At 31.1% G+C, this 17538-nt stretch overlaps 1 protein-coding gene across 8 annotated transcripts in view; it reads left to right on the top strand.

Annotated features, from left to right (window-relative positions):
• Ca-beta (Calcium channel protein beta subunit) overlaps positions 1-17538 on the top strand; it is a 101163-nt gene that overhangs the window by 32689 nt on the left and 50936 nt on the right. For 5 of the 8 annotated variants that reach the window (XR_014926549.1, XM_085490261.1, XM_085490260.1 and 2 more), the window contains exon 3: positions 9067-9156. The exons of the other annotated variants lie outside the window; for them this stretch is intronic. Coding sequence is in view for 4 of the 5 variants with exons in the window: in XM_085490261.1 (XP_085346387.1) it covers positions 9067-9156 (90 nt within the window). In the remaining variant the exon portion in view is untranslated. The remainder of the gene's footprint in view (positions 1-9066; positions 9157-17538) is intronic. 8 annotated transcript variants of the gene reach the window in all.

The raw sequence follows: 17538 nt of genomic DNA, 5'->3' as shown, positions 1-17538 counted from the left end.
GTAAATCACGCAAAGAAGGAAATATACTTTATAGAAATAATTTTTAATAATATCAGTCTAACAAATACAATTTCTGCTTACGAAAGTATAAATATGCATACTAGGAAGTAGCTCCATTACATATATAATTGCTATAATTCTTCATATTTTTAAAATAAAAAGCAGGAAATAATGTAATCGATTTATTATTTCCTACTCTCTCTTCTTTCTCTTGAATTCGAAAAATATAGATAAAGATAAAAACGACACATATATATTACATAATATTACATCTCATATACATATATACATAAATACTTATATGCAATACTATGATAATAAGATTACAGGAGAGATTAAATGTTAAACTATGATTATTACAATTATCTTGCATTTTAAATTAATTCATTATAACTGTCGTATTTGATATGTAAATGCAATAATTATACATTAAAGCAAAATACATATATTTTAAGATACTTACATATATTGTTCTGTAGGGGCTGTGTACGCATACGTCATCCTATAGAAAATAGGTATCGACAGACATTAAATGCAAGTGCAGTTGTATGGCGAAGAAAAGCGCTAACAGAAACCCATTACGATGCGATCGATTGAACGTCGGCGTTCTAAAACACAAAGCATTCGAGATTAATTAGGAATTGTAAGCGACGACGTGAAAATATCGGAGGGCTTTATATCTAGTCCGGCCCGTATCTATAAATATAAATAACAACACGCGGATAATAATAACGACGATATAATGGGACGGGCAGGATTTAGCGGAACGCGAAATGCGCGCGAATTTTTATCGATAATATAAAATACAAATATCCAGATGATCGCGAGTGAAATTCCCGCGTGCGCGCGTGTCTAATTATGGTTTGCATAAAATTTACGACGGCTTAAGAGAAATCTTTACAGCGTGGTAAATGGCTAAATATAAGTGCTAGTTAAGCGCGGAAGTCGCACATGCACGCACACACACATATGCAGAGCTCAGAATATCCGCGGAAACGCATTGATCGATAGGCTACAGCGAGAATGCACTTTACGTGTAGCACTTCTAGCTCGCGTAAATGATAATAAAATGTGACCGTAAAAAGTTTACGCTTGCAGATCCTACATAATTTCTGTGTGACGCATTTTGCGACCGTTCGAGATAAAAGTTAACGGTGCCGGTGTATTGAATCAACCTTGGATATTTGTAGGCCATATTAATATTATTTTTATTCTCTCAGTAATGCTATATATAAAAAAAAGAGAGAGAGAGGGATGTAAAAATAAATTTTCATAAAATAACATTTTTTATTAAGGGAACGGAGCCTAATATATCGTACACTTATATATATTTCTCTTTTATGCAGTATGACGTTCTAGTCTAGTTGAAAGTGAACCAAGTAATCAATTTATCAGTGTAAAATTATTTTAGTTTTACTTACAAAAATTATATTACACATAGCCAATTAAGAAATGTGTTATGTTAGACGAAAAGGAATGGTATGTACATATATAAAGCACGTATATAAATGTTTAATTATACGTGGTATAAAAATAAAGCTGTAACAGCTTCTAATTAGACGAAAGGAAATTTTATATATAAATAAATATATATATATATATACAACTATATAATCTGGTAAAATTTAAATTCGTATTTCTAATACATTTCTAATGCCCAGACATGGGAGAACCGGCGCGTTAATTAATTATACCGTACACAATTAAATCGTTATCGGTCCAACAAGCGGCTCAAGTTTCGGAATGCACTTTCCAACTCCACACACACACACACAATATTCTTTATATATCGTGTTAAGAAGGGGCACTCGCCGAACGACATTGTAGAGCGACTTGCGACATGCGCGGCAATTATCCGCTCCCGTCTCATTTGCGATTGTAATTAAGATCGGCGCAGGCGCGAGCGCATTGGACCGTTGCATCGGGCCGATCGCAGCTGATTGTGACGCGGTTTTCAGCCGTGTGCGATTTCATTGCGTCGCTAATGGGACTAAATGCCTCGTCGCGCTGCCCCGTTTAATCGCTTCCGATTTTTTTGCCCCGCGGATTCTTCTCAATCACGTCGCGATGACAAATGCAGGCCAAATTGCCAAGGATGTACGATGCATCAGGAGATATTGCACCGGGCAATCAAATTATTACGCCTTCGTGCTCTTTTACGCGCTAACTTTTGTAATAAAATAGAGGAGAAAATCCCTTAGAGATGTGCTTAATAAATTCAGAAAGCGTACAAAATGAGAGAAAAAAGGTTAATGTGTTCTCCTAGTTTTTTTTTTTTAAATTTTATTTTGAATTAAAATTTTTTATGAAATTAATGTATCCACAGATCGTAATTCATCACTAGATACTTACGTAATATCGATTGAAATACACGACGGTGCAGCTCTGTTCAATCAAGTCGCACGATTGTATGAAGAAACGCCAGAGGCAAGTCTTTATCAGTAGGTATAATTATGGGTCAATTAAATTAAGTACATGTGTCCGAGCGTAAAGGAACGACTTTCGTCGTTTCGTTACTGATATATCGGCGCTTTCAGCGCGATTTTGCGTTATGTATCTCCGGCGATATACGTTGCCGTTGATATTTACTGCACATAAGTGCGAAACTTGTTTCACTTAGGTTGATCACAGTAAAACATCGCGCGTTTGCGCGCGCTTATACTTTATAATTAACCCACTCAGCGAATTATTAGCGAATAAAAAAACATTACTTACGTAACGATCGAGTTATTTTTGTTTAACATTTTATTTCGTGATTAATGGATGGTAGATAATTTGATTTTTAATTTTTCCGTTATAATAATACGTAATTATTTGAATTGCATAATTTAAGAATAATTTTTTGAAAAATTTAATAATTGTAAAGTAAAATATATATTTGAAAAGGAAATTTTGTTTACACTCGAAAATACATTCCCTTAATTTTCAACGCTTAAATTAAATTACTCTCTCAGGTGATCTTTATTATTTTAAAAGTAGGTTGCATATTTTTCGTGACATATAACATATGTTCTGAATTTGATAAATGTTCCATATTTTATATAAAGAATAATTTGAAATATAAAAGTAATTTAAAGAATAAAAGTAGATAATTTGATTTTTAATTTTTCCGTCATAATAATACGTAATTATTTGAATTGCATAATTTAAGAATAATTTTTTGAAATGTAATTTAATAATTGTAAAGTAAAATATATATTTGAAAAATAAATTTTGTTTACACTCGAAAATACATTCCCTTAATTTTCAACGCTTAAATTAAATTACTCTCTCAGGTGATCTTTATTATTTTAAAAGTAGGTTGCATATTTTTCGTGACATATAACATATGTTCTGAATTTGATAAATGTTCCATATTTTATATAAAGAATAAACGCATGTTTCATATAAACGAAAAATAAATATTTTGAGAGAGAGAGAACGTTTTAAAAAGAATCTCGCAAAAATTTCATACAAACAATGTGTCATCTCATACACTATTACTTCCTTTCGATACACTACCTTCCTTTCACAGTCACGTCTCGCTTTTATTCCCTCTCAGCCACTGCCATGGCCGAAACTTTATTTTGCGGCTTGCATGATCTCGTTTTCCTCGAAAGAGCGTACGATCTGATCATGATAATCTACTGACAGGGGTTGTGCGTCACGTAGATGCATTCATACTCCTTGCGTGACTTCTCTCTTCCATCTTTCTCTCTCTTTCTTTCTTTTTCCTTTCTTCTTTTTTGCCGATCACCCTATAGATTCATCGCGTCGCTTACTTGCGCGACGTGAAATGCAAGGAAAACGTGCATACGCACGTGCGCATCTGGTGGAGGCACCAAAAAAGAAGAAATGCACGAGAGCACGCGCACGTTACGTCACGCACACATCATTACGCTACGGTTGACCGATTGTGAGAGATAAAAATCTTGAAAGGAGACAGCTGTGCGTGTGGAGGGGCTGATTAGCATACATTTTTACGCCGAAAGGATTCTTCTCCCTTTAAACTATTATATTTAAATTTTTTTTAATTGAAACAATTTAAATGTTTACACAAAATCTTTCGTTCAATTACAGTTTGTCACTTTAAGTCCTATATCAAAAATTATTGAAGTCGCTAAATCAAAATATATTTGAATTTTGTCATTCTAAATGACAGATCAAATTTATTTCAAGTTTATCAAAAATATATTAATATTTTATCCATTTTGAATTTTTAAATTTTAATCGTATTCTGATTCAGCGATCTTAAAAACCTTGATACGAAAATTATTAGAAGGGGTTAGTTGTTTTATCTAGCAATAAGTTCCGAATCTTTCTTTTAAAATAACAATTTATTTTAAAATTCTACTCAAATACGAGATAAAATAAATGACATTGCGGCGTCGGTGAAGATGAAATAAGTCGAGAGGCGAAACACGCCCTTAGGAGCCAGAAAAATACAAAAGGGTGCCTAGCGCCGGTCGCCACATGTTGCAACTCCTCTAGAGAAAGAGATTAAGAGAAAACGGAGGGTGAGAATAAGCTTTATTAGTTGCTGCGCGGCAACTTTGACGCGATAGCCCTCTACTATCTTCTTCTGCCTACTTTTACTGCCGGCTTGCACGTCGTGTGCACTTGCTCCCTTTTCACTGTCCATTATACTTTGTACCTCGAGGATACAATTGTTGGCGATTGCATCCCCCGAATATGTCACTTTAACCCCTTTATCTAAAATTACAGAAATGATTAAAATTGCTAAATCAAAATGTATCTGAATTTTGTTATTATAAATGGCAGACTTCAAACTTTTTGTTAAAAAGCTCACTTAAAAATAACAATTTATTTAAAGTTGATCAAAAATGTTATATTAATATATATATATTTTAGATCTATTTTGAATTTTGAAATTCTGATGTCATAATTTGATTCAGCGACTTTAAGGTGATCCTAAACGTCTTTGCAAAGTCTATTGTTTTTTCCTTTTTTATCGATAAAATATGAGATTAGATAGGAATTCTTAGAATTCATAATTCTGTAATCAAGATATATATGAGACTATACAGATTGATAAATATTTTCCTGTACAAATTGAAGTATTGATATTAACAAAGGGCGAAGCGTTCTAATTTCAGGTAAAAAGCAATCCGTATAGCCAATAAATAGTTCAGGTAACGTCATTAAATGTCAAAATGACGTCATTTTGACGTCAGCTACCTGGGAGATTTATAGTTTATCTATCTCACATTTTATCGATAAAACAGGAAAGAAACAACAGACTTCTCAAAAACGTTTAGGATCTCCTTAAAAACCTTGTACCTGTCTTGATCGGCGACTCGGATTGCAAGTGCAATCAACGTAATGAGACAGACGTGTGTGAATTATATTGCAAACGGCGAGAAGTTTGGTTTCACGCACTAGTTTCATGGACCCGAGTCGCCTGATGGTGATTTCGATGCTTAACTAATTGGATGTCTCTACGTGGGATTACGTCGCAAATATCCAGAACAAACAGCGGTCTCTCCGTGGAATGTCTGTTTCATCTCGCCCCACTATAATTTGAAGAGTCTGCGGTGGCAAAATCTATATTGCGTGACTATGTCCCAATTATATTATTATCTTGAACGAGTTATATTTAATATAGAAAAATATATCTTTATATATATATAAAAGGGAGTGTTCCAAAATATCCGAACCTTCTTTTAAGGGCGGATTTTCTAGTCGATTTAAAATTTTATTCGAGTAAATTTTACTTGAAATATATTAACTGAAAAATTCTTTTTCCATTTCTTCTATAAAAGGTTTAGAAAAATAATTTTGTACTACAGGATATTGTGTAGAAAAAGAATTTTATTTTTGAATTCTCATTCTAAAAAAGAAAAATTTTTAAATATTAAAAAGGTCCAACATATGCATTTAAAGATATTTAATACATAAAGCGTACGTCACTTTCTAAAATAACCATTTTTAAAACAGATTTGTCCATAAGTAGCAAAAAAAATAATTAAAAAGAAGACAATTGAGAATAAAATAAAATAGAGATTTTGTTTTCCATACTTCATGTAATCGCTTTTAAGTTTAAAAGCTTCTTAGTTTTAAAAGCATTAACAAAATTCTTTATATTCTTTTTTTTTATATTAAGTAAAAAAATGTGACATTTCTACAGACTATTTTCTATATAATTTTTTTATATATAACTAATAAAATTGAACGTAAGCTCAAAGATGTTGCATTTTCGCTTTATGTGCGTATTACGAATAATATCATTTATTTTACGTTTTTGATAACGTAATGCAAAGAAGGAATATATTTATCAATATTAGAATCGATAACATAACAGAATATTCTATTTATTTAATATGTATTACAATCTGCAACTATTAAAAAAAACGTACATGGAAGTTTATAAATTAAGCATATATTTTCTTTAGAAAATAGGAAAAAACTATTTTATTAAGTATTTGAATAGGAACTTACCCTTCTATTGTGTACATAAGAAAAAAGGGTTTTATGAGAAGTTAAACTTAGGTACAAGTTGAATTATACAACTATAGAGATCCAAAAAAAAGGAAAAAGAATAACGCAAAATGAAATCAGCAGGGAGCGAGAAACTGAAAATGGTACGTTAGATGGACTGTACAAAAGAGTGGTGATATAAGTTGTACAATTATAAAGGTTTGTAATATATTTACTTTTAAATATTCTCGGGTAGAGACATTTTTTTTCATTTACATGAAAAATGTTTGAATCTTTTCTATTCAAAGTAAAATACACTATTCATATTTTATATTTATGAAATATGAAATATGAGTAGTAAAAATATGACAAGGGACATTGGAATGCTTTATATTACCGACAAATGCCCGGAGGGTTTTTTATTTTTTTTTTATCTTTTTAAGATGTCGCAAGATGACATTATTTTCTTTTGCGTTTCCGCTTAAGAACAGAACAAGTCACGTTATTGTAAGTCTCTATGATTAATTAAATCATACGATGTTTTATTTCGATAAATAATTAATATTTTGATATAATTTTCGACCATTTTATGATTGTTGTCACCCACATATTTTCTTGAATTTTTTTATTTTAAGAAATAATTAATAATTTGTATAAATAATATATTTATGCTATATTTTCTTAAAAATTTAAAATTAAAACATATTTGTATTCAACGCCAAATTTATAATACTTTATGTTTGCAATGAAATAATCTCTCGCACCTGCCAGAAGAAAGAAGCGGGTTTGTTGCGTAATTACAAAGAATGAAGAAAGATGAGAAGGAAACCGAGATATCGGTATAAAACCCTCTCCCAAATTACTCTTCATAAAAGGGTTCGAAAAAATATCTCTGTATCCAATATTACGTAGGAAAGGGACGACCTAGCAACGCTCGTAAATAAATAGACGAATGGCAGGCACACATACACTCACACACACATACATGTATACAGTCTCGTTGTAGCCGGCCCAAATAAATAAATAGTGATTGGAATTCTGGCGACCACCATCCTTTATTCATCATGCAGACGTTTTTCAGCAGTATTAGAAATATATATGCTATACAGTTGAAAAATGTGAATTTTGCACATTTTCTATACTAAATGTTTTAAACTTTATTAGTAATTATAGATATGTATTTTTGGTCAAAGTAAATTTTAATTTTTGTATAACTATCTTCTAAATATAAGAATTTATTAAAGAGGGCCCGCTAATTACAAGCAGCATTACTAGAAAATAAAATGTATTATCTACTAAAAAATGTAATTAAAAATTAATTACGAATTACATACATGTATACTAATATGATATTTTATCTAAAGTATGTAATTACAAAAACATTATTATAAGCGCAACTAATGAATAGATAATCGCGTTTATTGAATTTTAAACTTTTATACATATTTGAAAAATTAGTGTTTGAAAAAAAATCACAATGATTTTAACTATAATTTTTAGAGAATTTTTCTATTTGTGTATATATAATATTTTAATCCGTGGATTTTAAATCACTCTTTATCACGCATAGGTAGCGAGATAGATAATGTGTGCACTTGTAAATACTTTAAATCTTATCTGTGATTATTTGAATGCTGATAAAGAATATTACTTGTACGAGAAAGCTTACCTTCAGGCAATATCTTCTTATGAATAATAATTATACTTTCAAAGTAATATAATAGAGAAATTGAAATAATCTGTTAATTCTAAACATGTATTGTTTTAGTCATCTTTAGGATTGACCTTTGAATTTATATTATATCATTATTAATTACATTAATAATTAGTTTAATTATCCATAATCAATACCCCTTATCAAATAATTAATTATTACTTAATTATTAATTAGTATTAATTGATTATTGAATTAATTATTAATCAGTTATTAATTGAATTAAATTATTATTTATTTTATGTTTTAACACAATAATGAGGACAACAAAAGTTACTAAATTAGAGAAATAATTACATTTATATTCTTAAGATTGTGATAACATTCGTGCTACAGTACAAGATGTTTATCTCAAGATACTGTTATGTAGAATAAGAACATAACACCGTTATATTTCTTTGTAGTTATCTTTATCTATGACTTCTTTCGTTATTGAAAGTACATAATTATTCTATTCGTATCATAAATTATCGCATGACAAATAATTATCGAAATTTGAATTGACTACTTGGTTTGTGATTATCTTGTTGTTTTTAAATAAAAATTCCTCTAAAATTAAGCAGATCACAGACGAGTAGGGGCATAAAACTTGTCCGCCTTCAATTTATTTAGAATGCATAATAGAAAAAAAATAAAAGCCTGAATAAAATATAAAAATAGCAAAATCTATTCATGAAATAATTAAGGAATATTTATGACAAAATATACATTGTTGAATTAATGTTGTTAATAGACTGACATTTGTGCTCGAGTAGAAATAGCAGTTATTAAATTGCATTATTAACAAATTAATTATTAAACTAATTTAAATATACTAATAAATTAACGCAACTTATTACGTATATGAAAGCTATTATTAATTAAAATTCTCAGTGCAACAGCTAGCCGTCAGTTGATCTATTTTCTCTCGAATTAAAAATTTGATGGGCTTTCAGGGAAGATTGAATGGAAGAGTCACGCTGCATGAGAGTCGCAACGATCTACAATTAGTGAATCTGTGCGTACCTACAAGATCGGCGATTGTTGTAAGTAGATCAATCGTGATGCTGCTTGACAGGCAATATATTGAAGCTTCTGAATAATAAAAATTCACATATCTGCCACGTGCAATTGCACAGCACTATATCAGTCGATTGCTGAATTTATTTTCATATTCACTACTGTAGATTGACACATATGTTTGTAATTAAAAATATTAAATCACACTACAGCACAAGTTTTGTAACCGTGGATTATTCTTAACTTTTTTCACTCTGCATAATTTTTATATCACAGTAAATGAAGAGACTGTTGCTTACTTGATATACATAATTAATAATTGATTTGTTCGATTCGTTTTTTGGTAACTTGATATAATTACACTTTTTGTTAACAAAGTGCATTTCAAAATTGACAATGCGGTGCATGTTAAATAAAAAATATAGAAATGATCGCCACAAGACATAAAAAATTGATTAGACGATACTTTAAATCGGAAATTGCTAAACTACAACTTTGTTATTTACGAAAAAAAAATTCAGACCGAAGCACTAAACTCTACGAATTCCATATGCAATGGTTCGTAGTAGTTCACAGTTTAAAAGTTCATGTTAGACTAACAGTACAACTGGGCACACTGACTCAGTGACTAAGATATATAAGAGTACCTTTAAGGAAAGGCAAAATTATTTTTGACCCAACCTGAAGTCAGATAAAGTAAGATAAAATAAGGGATAACTTATAATGCAAGTACATTTAAAAGTTGGAGAGAAAGAGAAGCAAAAAGGTTTAGCTATATAAAAGATTCGATACCTTCAATTTCTTTAAATTGAATATTTTTAGTCCATTAATTATTTTCGATGTGAAGCGATAATGTCACTTGTTATATAAAATGATAATAATTTTCAATAAATTTTCTTTCGCATTTAAAGAAATAAATGAGATGAAAATTATAAATTAAACTCTAAACAAGAACAAAAATTGATAATAAATTTGATGTCCTAATACAAATTGAATTTTTGTTAGAGCAATAATAATTTATTTTAGATATCTAAAAAAATATATATAAATCGAATAGATTTGAGATTTAAATTCACGTTAAAATTAATTTTACTGGTATCTCGAAGTACTTGGAGCTGTATTTGGAGAAGCATTAACTACGTGAAGGCCAAAGTATCCTCGACAGCTGCAGTTCGCTGTTGTTCGGTGGTGGGACGGCTGCGACTTGCATTAGTGCAATGACGGCCTGCCATAGCAAGGCAGAAGGGGAGGTTCCTGAAGTAAGAGAGAAGAATGAGAAAGGGAAAGGATCTCTTTGTCCTCATCAAGATCCTTACGGCAGAATATTTTTCATTGGCGTAGAGGATCGAGCATCTTTTCTCGGGCAAAAGTCAAAAATATACAATTTCTTCGCAATGTTCGAATTTATATGCAATCAAAAGTAAGACATAGGAAAGCTACATAAAACTAATGGCATATTTATAAACATATAAGTATTTTAAAAATAATTATAATTTCAGAGAATCAGATTTATTTGTTGCTGTAAATTTATATTAATCAATAAATTTCTAAAACACAGTAATAATATAATAATAAATAGAAATTTTATGTTGATCATAGCATTATCAACTAAAATAGAAATTTACAAGTGCAGCTAGATTGATTTTATCAAACTACGAATAATTAAATTAGTCAAAGTATGACATTTAGCAACACGTGACACTTAAATATTTATTTGCTTAAATATTTATCTTAATTTCAAGATTTTATATATTGTTATTATATATTTTATATATTGATTTTATATATATATATATATATATATATATATATATATACATTTTTTATATATTAACATATTTTATATATTTTATATATTAACATAATGTAACATTCCTCGAATTGAATTAGAAGAAACAGTTTTACGCCATTGCTCGTTGAAACTGGCAAACTAGCCACTCGCAGCCCTGCTGCGTCGTGGTTAACTTTTGCCAGATTCCGACTCCGTCTCTTCAAGTATTGTTACACCCATTGCTATTTTTTGACAGGTACCAACGCGCGTCCTCCTACGTAGGAGGGATTAGCGTGTAAAATCAGAACATGTGTGCCCCGCTTCTTTACGGGGTCCGCGAACGCAAGAAGGAAGGAGAGAACCTCTTTCACTCCTTCACTTCATTGGTATTTTATTATCGGCATCTCGTAGTCAACCGGGAGAGATACTTCGTTCTTCGAGAGAACGGACTATTAAGCCCGGGGATGATAAATTTTTATAAAGCTATTCCGCCGTTAATAGTCACTTACTTTCGGTCAGGTTCTTTCTTGGAACCTGTTTTTTTTTTTTTTTCAGAGGGAGTTTTTACGTAAGTAAACGTATATGTGGGACTACGTGATATTTTTTTGACCGGTCGATGTATCTATGAACGCGCAAAACCTATTTGCTTCCGGATTATCGATCAATAATTCCTTTTCAGAACGCCTATATCCTTCTCCCGCCAAATTTTCGGCATGTGACAAGCGACGCATGAAATATTGGATTTTATTTGAATACGTTGCCGGAATTAATAAACGAGTGAAATGAATTTTTTATTTATTTTGTTCATTTTTTCTCTGCGAGTAAAACAAAGAGCTCGCTTTATTATGTTCTTAGTAACACACAATTGTAATTGTTTTATAATATTACATTTTATTTTCTGTTATTTTTTTTATTTTTATTTTTTTAGATTAATATTGTTCGATTTACATCGTACAACAAGTAATTGTTAAATTTATTTATCATTTTTTAAAATTATTCTTAAATTCTCTTTTCTTTATTTAAAAATTGTTTTTAAATTGCAATTTTTATAAAAAATATGTTTTCCATTTTTTAAGTGATCCTCGTCAATAATTCAGTTAAATAGATTTTATGCACAAGAAAAATGTGCCTAATATTAGACTCATTTTGAAAGCCTCATATTTTGTGGACAAGATTTCTTTTAAAAAATTAAATAAATTTATGTTTACACAGACTTTTAAATGTAAGATAGGAGTTAAATTTTTTTGATAATATAATTTTTTTAAATAAAAAATAAGAAAATTATAATTTCTGATATATTTGAAGTATATTATCTTTTTCTAATATCATATACTTCTTAACTTTTTAAAGGTTAGATTATTATAAAAAGTATTAATTTAAATTCAATAAAATAATTTATTTAATTATCAATACATGTAGAAACAATCCAAGTAAAAAATCTTTTAGAAAAACACCAGTCTCGAAATACAATACACTACACAAAATACCGCGTATCTCTTCATCCAAAGCACTTGTTTAAACTCACGTATGCAAAAATGTTGTTTAGATAACTAATAAAATTAAAATAATTTACAACAAACTATTTTGTTCACTTCCACAACTAGACTGATGTTATACTGCAGAAAGGTGATGCTATAACAGTTTCCAAAAGAATACTAGAAACTGTAGAAAGAAATACGAATGTATTCGGCCGAGTTCCTTTCAGGCCATCCCTCAAAGGAACATTTTTTGTCAACTTACAAAAGTTAAAACCAATAAGAGAACAAGGCGTGTAGGTCTATATAGACCTGTAGGAGGGTCAGGTAAAGTTATATACTTCATCCTATAGTCTTTATTTTTTCCCGAATAAAACGTATACAGGGACAGCCTGAAACTGACCTGACTTAACACTGTAACCGCCCTCGTGATATGCAAACGACTTCGAACTACTCGTATTGGGAAAGTCATCGTTTTTCTTTCTTCTTTTTCTTCCTCACCTTTTCTCTCTTCTCCCTCTCTTTTTCTGTTTCCTTTTCTTTTCCCGCCTCTTCGACCAAAATGAATAATTTTTCCGTCCATGTAAATGCATGAAGCCAATAACTGGTGTAGGTCGGAAATCGATCGACCAGGCTGGCGAAGTTAAACCCCGACATTTGGAGAGACTGATGATGATCGCGCGATTGTTGTAAGATCTCGAAATCTCTTTTAAAATAACGCGTCTTACCTGAGAAAAAGCATCACCTCGCCTCTCTCGAGAGCCGAGATTTTGCATCTTTGATTCGAGATAAGGATCTCTCGCCCGCGCGCATCTCGAACACGGCGATGTTTGACGAGGGGCGACAGGGTGAATGTGCAACGCATCTCTTTCTCCCGCTGCCTCTTTACACTTGTTTGATCTGTGAACGCGCAAGTCTCTCGCGCTCGACCACGTGCCACCCTCGCGTAGGATCAGCGTGAGAAAGTCCGAGGATTCGAGCAAGGAAATTATTTTATTTAGCTAGAAATTGTCGTCCCATAAGTGAATTACTGCTTCTCTTTCATAGAAATTCATATCTCGGAGATCCTTTCAAGAGAAGAAAGTGAATGTTGCATATATATGTAAGGAATATATTTTTCAGAAAATTTTTAAATATGGCGATTAGTTAGCATTAACTCTTTGGATTTGTGCACTTTTATGTAAATATGTTATCGTAGGTTTTATTGAAATTTTTTTTTAAATAAATTTTAATTGGATTCGAAACGCAAATTATTTAGCTAGGAGAAATTGTCGTCTCTTAAGTGAATTACTGCTTCTTTTCATAGAAATTGATATCTCGAAGATCCTTTCAAGGGAGGTGAATGTTGCATATATATATAAGGAATATATTTTTCAGAAAATTTAAATATGGCGATTGTTTAGCATTAACTCTTTGGATTTATGCATTTTTATGTAAATATGTTATCGTAGGTTTTATTGAAATTTTTTTTTATAATAAATAAATTTTAATTGGATTCGAAACGCAAATTATTTAGCTAGGAGAAATTGTTGTCCCTTAAGTGAATTACTGCTTCTCTTTCATAGAAATTCATATCTCGGAGATCCTTTCAAGGAAGGTGAATGTTGCATATGTATGTAAGGAATATATTTTTCAGAAAATTTTTAAATATGGCGATTGGTTAGCATTAACTCTTTGGATTTGTGCACTTTTATGTAAATATGTTATCGTAGGTTTTATTGAAATTTTTTTTTAAATAAATTTTAATTGGATTCGATCGGAACGCAAATTATTTAGCTAGGAGAAATTGTCGTCCCTTAAGTGAATTACTGCTTCTCTTTCATAGAAATTGATATCTCGGAGATCCTTTCAAGGAAGGTGAATGTTGCATATGTATGTAAGGAATATATTTTTCAGAAAATTTTTAAATATGGCGATTGGTTAGCATTAACTCTTTGGATTTGTGCACTTTTATGTAAATATGTTATCGTAGGTTTTATTGAAATTTTTTTTTAAATAAATTTTAATTGGGTTCGAAACGCAAATTATTTAGCTAGAAGAAATTGTTGTCCCTTAAGTGAATTACTGCTTCTCTTTCATAGAAATTGATATCTCTGAGATCCTTTCAAGGGAGGTGAATGTTGCATATATATGTAAGGAATATATTTTTCAGAAAATTTAAATATGGCGATTGTTTAGCATTAACTCTTTGGATTTGTGCACTTTTATGTAAATATGTTATCGTAGGTTTTATTGAAATTTTTTTTAAAATAAATTTTAATTGGATTCGAAACGCAAATTATTTAGCTAGGAGAAATTGTCGTCCCTTAAGTGAATTACTGCTTCTCTTTCATAGAAATTGATATCTCGGAGATCCTTTCAAGGGAGGTGAATGTTGCATATATATATGTAAGGAATATATTTTTCAGAAAATTTTTAAATATGGCGATTAGTTAGCATTAACTCTTTGGATTTGTGCACTTTTATGTAAATATGTTATCGTAGGTTTTATTGAAATTTTTTTTTAAATAAATTTTAATTGGATTCGAAACGCAAATTATTTAGCTAGGAGAAATTGTTGTCCCTTAAGTGAATTACTGCTTCTCTTTTATAGAAATTGATATCTCGGACATGCTTTCAGGGAAGAAAGTTAATGTTGCATATATTTGTACCTGAGGAAAATTTAAATATAGCGATTGTTTAACATCAACTCTTTGGATTTACACATTTTTAAACAATTTTGGGTATTAAAAAAAAATTTTTTTAAATAAATTTTAATCTGCTTAATTTAAATCCATTTTAAAAGAAAAAATCCAAGATAAAATTTATCACGCTTTGTAATAGAAACTGATAACTTCAGAAATTGCGGAAATGAGGGGGTGCAAGTTGCTGTCCGGATATTTAATTGAATTACAAAATTGTATTACAATATTTTTTTTAAATAATAAATTTTAATTCTATTTTAAAAGAATAAAAATCGAAAAAAATTTATCACGCTTTGTAATTAAAATTGACAGCTTCAGAAATTGCGGGAATGAGGGGGTGCAAGATGCTGTCTAGATATTTCATTATATTACAATAGATTCTAGTTGCGGTCTAGCATGATCTCCCGCGAGATTTCGAAGTTCTCATTTCTTCGATGAACGAACGATGAATTCCTCTCATACCTTCACCCATCGAGAGACGCAACTTCAGTAACCAATAGCGTTGTTGGTCGACGGGTGATCTCCCCACTATGGACCGAATGGGGCAACGAGCTAAGAAGGCCCGAAAATATCCACGAAGCATAAAACGCGACTTCTACATACACATATGTACGTGGACACATAGGCGTCGACATGTACAAAATATTCCCGATTGTGATAATAATTTACGTGATCGGAATGTCTAGCTTTAATGGTCGCCATTTGATTGTTAACTCTCCCATTTTCATCCAAAAATCTGTCAATTGCATAAAAAAATTTATTTAAAAATAAAAATAACTATTAATTTTCTTGTTTTTTTCATTCCATTCAATATCATACCCAAATATATAAAATACCGTTTATACTTATATCTATATTTTGTATTAAACGTATATGTAATGTTGCAATTTTAATGACCGACAGTACATTTTCCTTTGTTCGTCAGAGGGTTTCTACTACTTGAAGACGATTCACAATGCGGGCGCTAATGTCCACTTACGTGTGGAGACCACAGGGCCCAGAACTATTCGGTTGTTTTACTTTAGTGCTTTACAGCTCGGTTATAAGACCTTCCCTCTTAGGCCAGGTAAAAGATCAGGTAAAAGATTCCAAGCCCGAAACCAGTGTAAGAAGAACTAAGAAACTATCGCGCAAGTATAAACGTGCTTGTCGAAAAATATATTCCTTTATATTTGTATAGAAAAAATATTCACGTGAAATAACACAATTTTCTTCTGAATTATTTCACTTTTACAATTTTGCGAATTTGACTAACAGATTTTAAAATTGTCTGAAAACTTTTAAGAACAATAAAAAAAAAAATAATCAAAGAAAGATTCATGAAATTTTTAATGCGAAAGAGAGACAAAAGACACAATTATTCATTAGCACGACGGTGTAAACGATTCAAGATGTATTTTTGTCCATTAATTTTAAACGTTACGTATTTAAAGTTCACACGTCAAAGTGATTTTAGAGAAGTATGATGTGCAAACAGCGCGTGTCCGAACGCGAGAAGAGGAAAAATATGATGGAATTGATTATACGCGAGTATAAGATTGCACCTGCGAAATAATGAAATGCATAATGAGGGGCTTTCGGCTTCGAGTTTTTCGTCGATTTTTCGATCGGCACACGAAGCTCTTATTGGGTGGTCCCTTATTACAACCGTTTCCTCAATGACTCCATAGCAAAGTCGGCCAAGAAGCATATGGTTTCTGGTCGTTGATTCATGATGACTGGGCTCTACAGAGAGTAGTATTGTATAACTGAGTGATTTTTCATGGGAGCGCACCAGTATGTGTCAAAAAATGTACCGCCGTTCCGCAATTAGCTCTGGACTGCACAAAAACTGGCTGCTCAATTCAGAACGAGCTAAGCCGTGGAATCGCTGCAGCTAATGACTGCAGCGATGATCCGAGCTTTTAATGTTTTTCGACCGGACTCTTCAATCAACGTTGATTTTTCAAATGGAATTTTAACAATTTCTCACAGCAATCAAATTCGCTTAAAGGGATCGATAACTATTATTTATTGGCTATACAGAATGAAAAATCCTTTATTACAATTAAAGTATTCATAATAACAAATCTGGACTGCTATATACGTACATGAAAAACCAAGAAAGCTAAATCATTACGTTTTTTGCATTAGGTCGACCTAATTTAAACGATAAGAAGGAAACTAATATTTAACTTTCTTGGTTTCTTGTTATGATTCTTTTACACATATAGTAACCCAGATTTGTTAAAGGATTTTTCATTCTGTACTGCCAATAGAGAGAGTTAAATGTAAACGATATTTCTTGGTAAAACAGACTTAGTCAGCATCCACCGAATTAAATTCTCCGAGTTATGTCCCAAATAACTATTCATCATTTTCACGGTTCCTCGATAAATCACCCCTTCTCTTCGACTCCATCTGATACTTAGCCTTCTCACGCGATTCTTGTTTGAATGCTAAACCTGGTTGTGAGCAACCAAACTGCCCAATAATCGA

The sequence above is a fragment of the Nylanderia fulva genome, unplaced genomic scaffold (assembly GCF_048542155.1).
Source record: "Nylanderia fulva isolate GAGA-0341 unplaced genomic scaffold, ASM4854215v1 Scaffold12, whole genome shotgun sequence".
NCBI lineage: Eukaryota > Metazoa > Arthropoda > Insecta > Hymenoptera > Formicidae > Nylanderia > Nylanderia fulva.
Note: the sequence above shows the minus strand (reverse complement) of the source record. Positions and strands in the feature narration are given on the sequence as shown.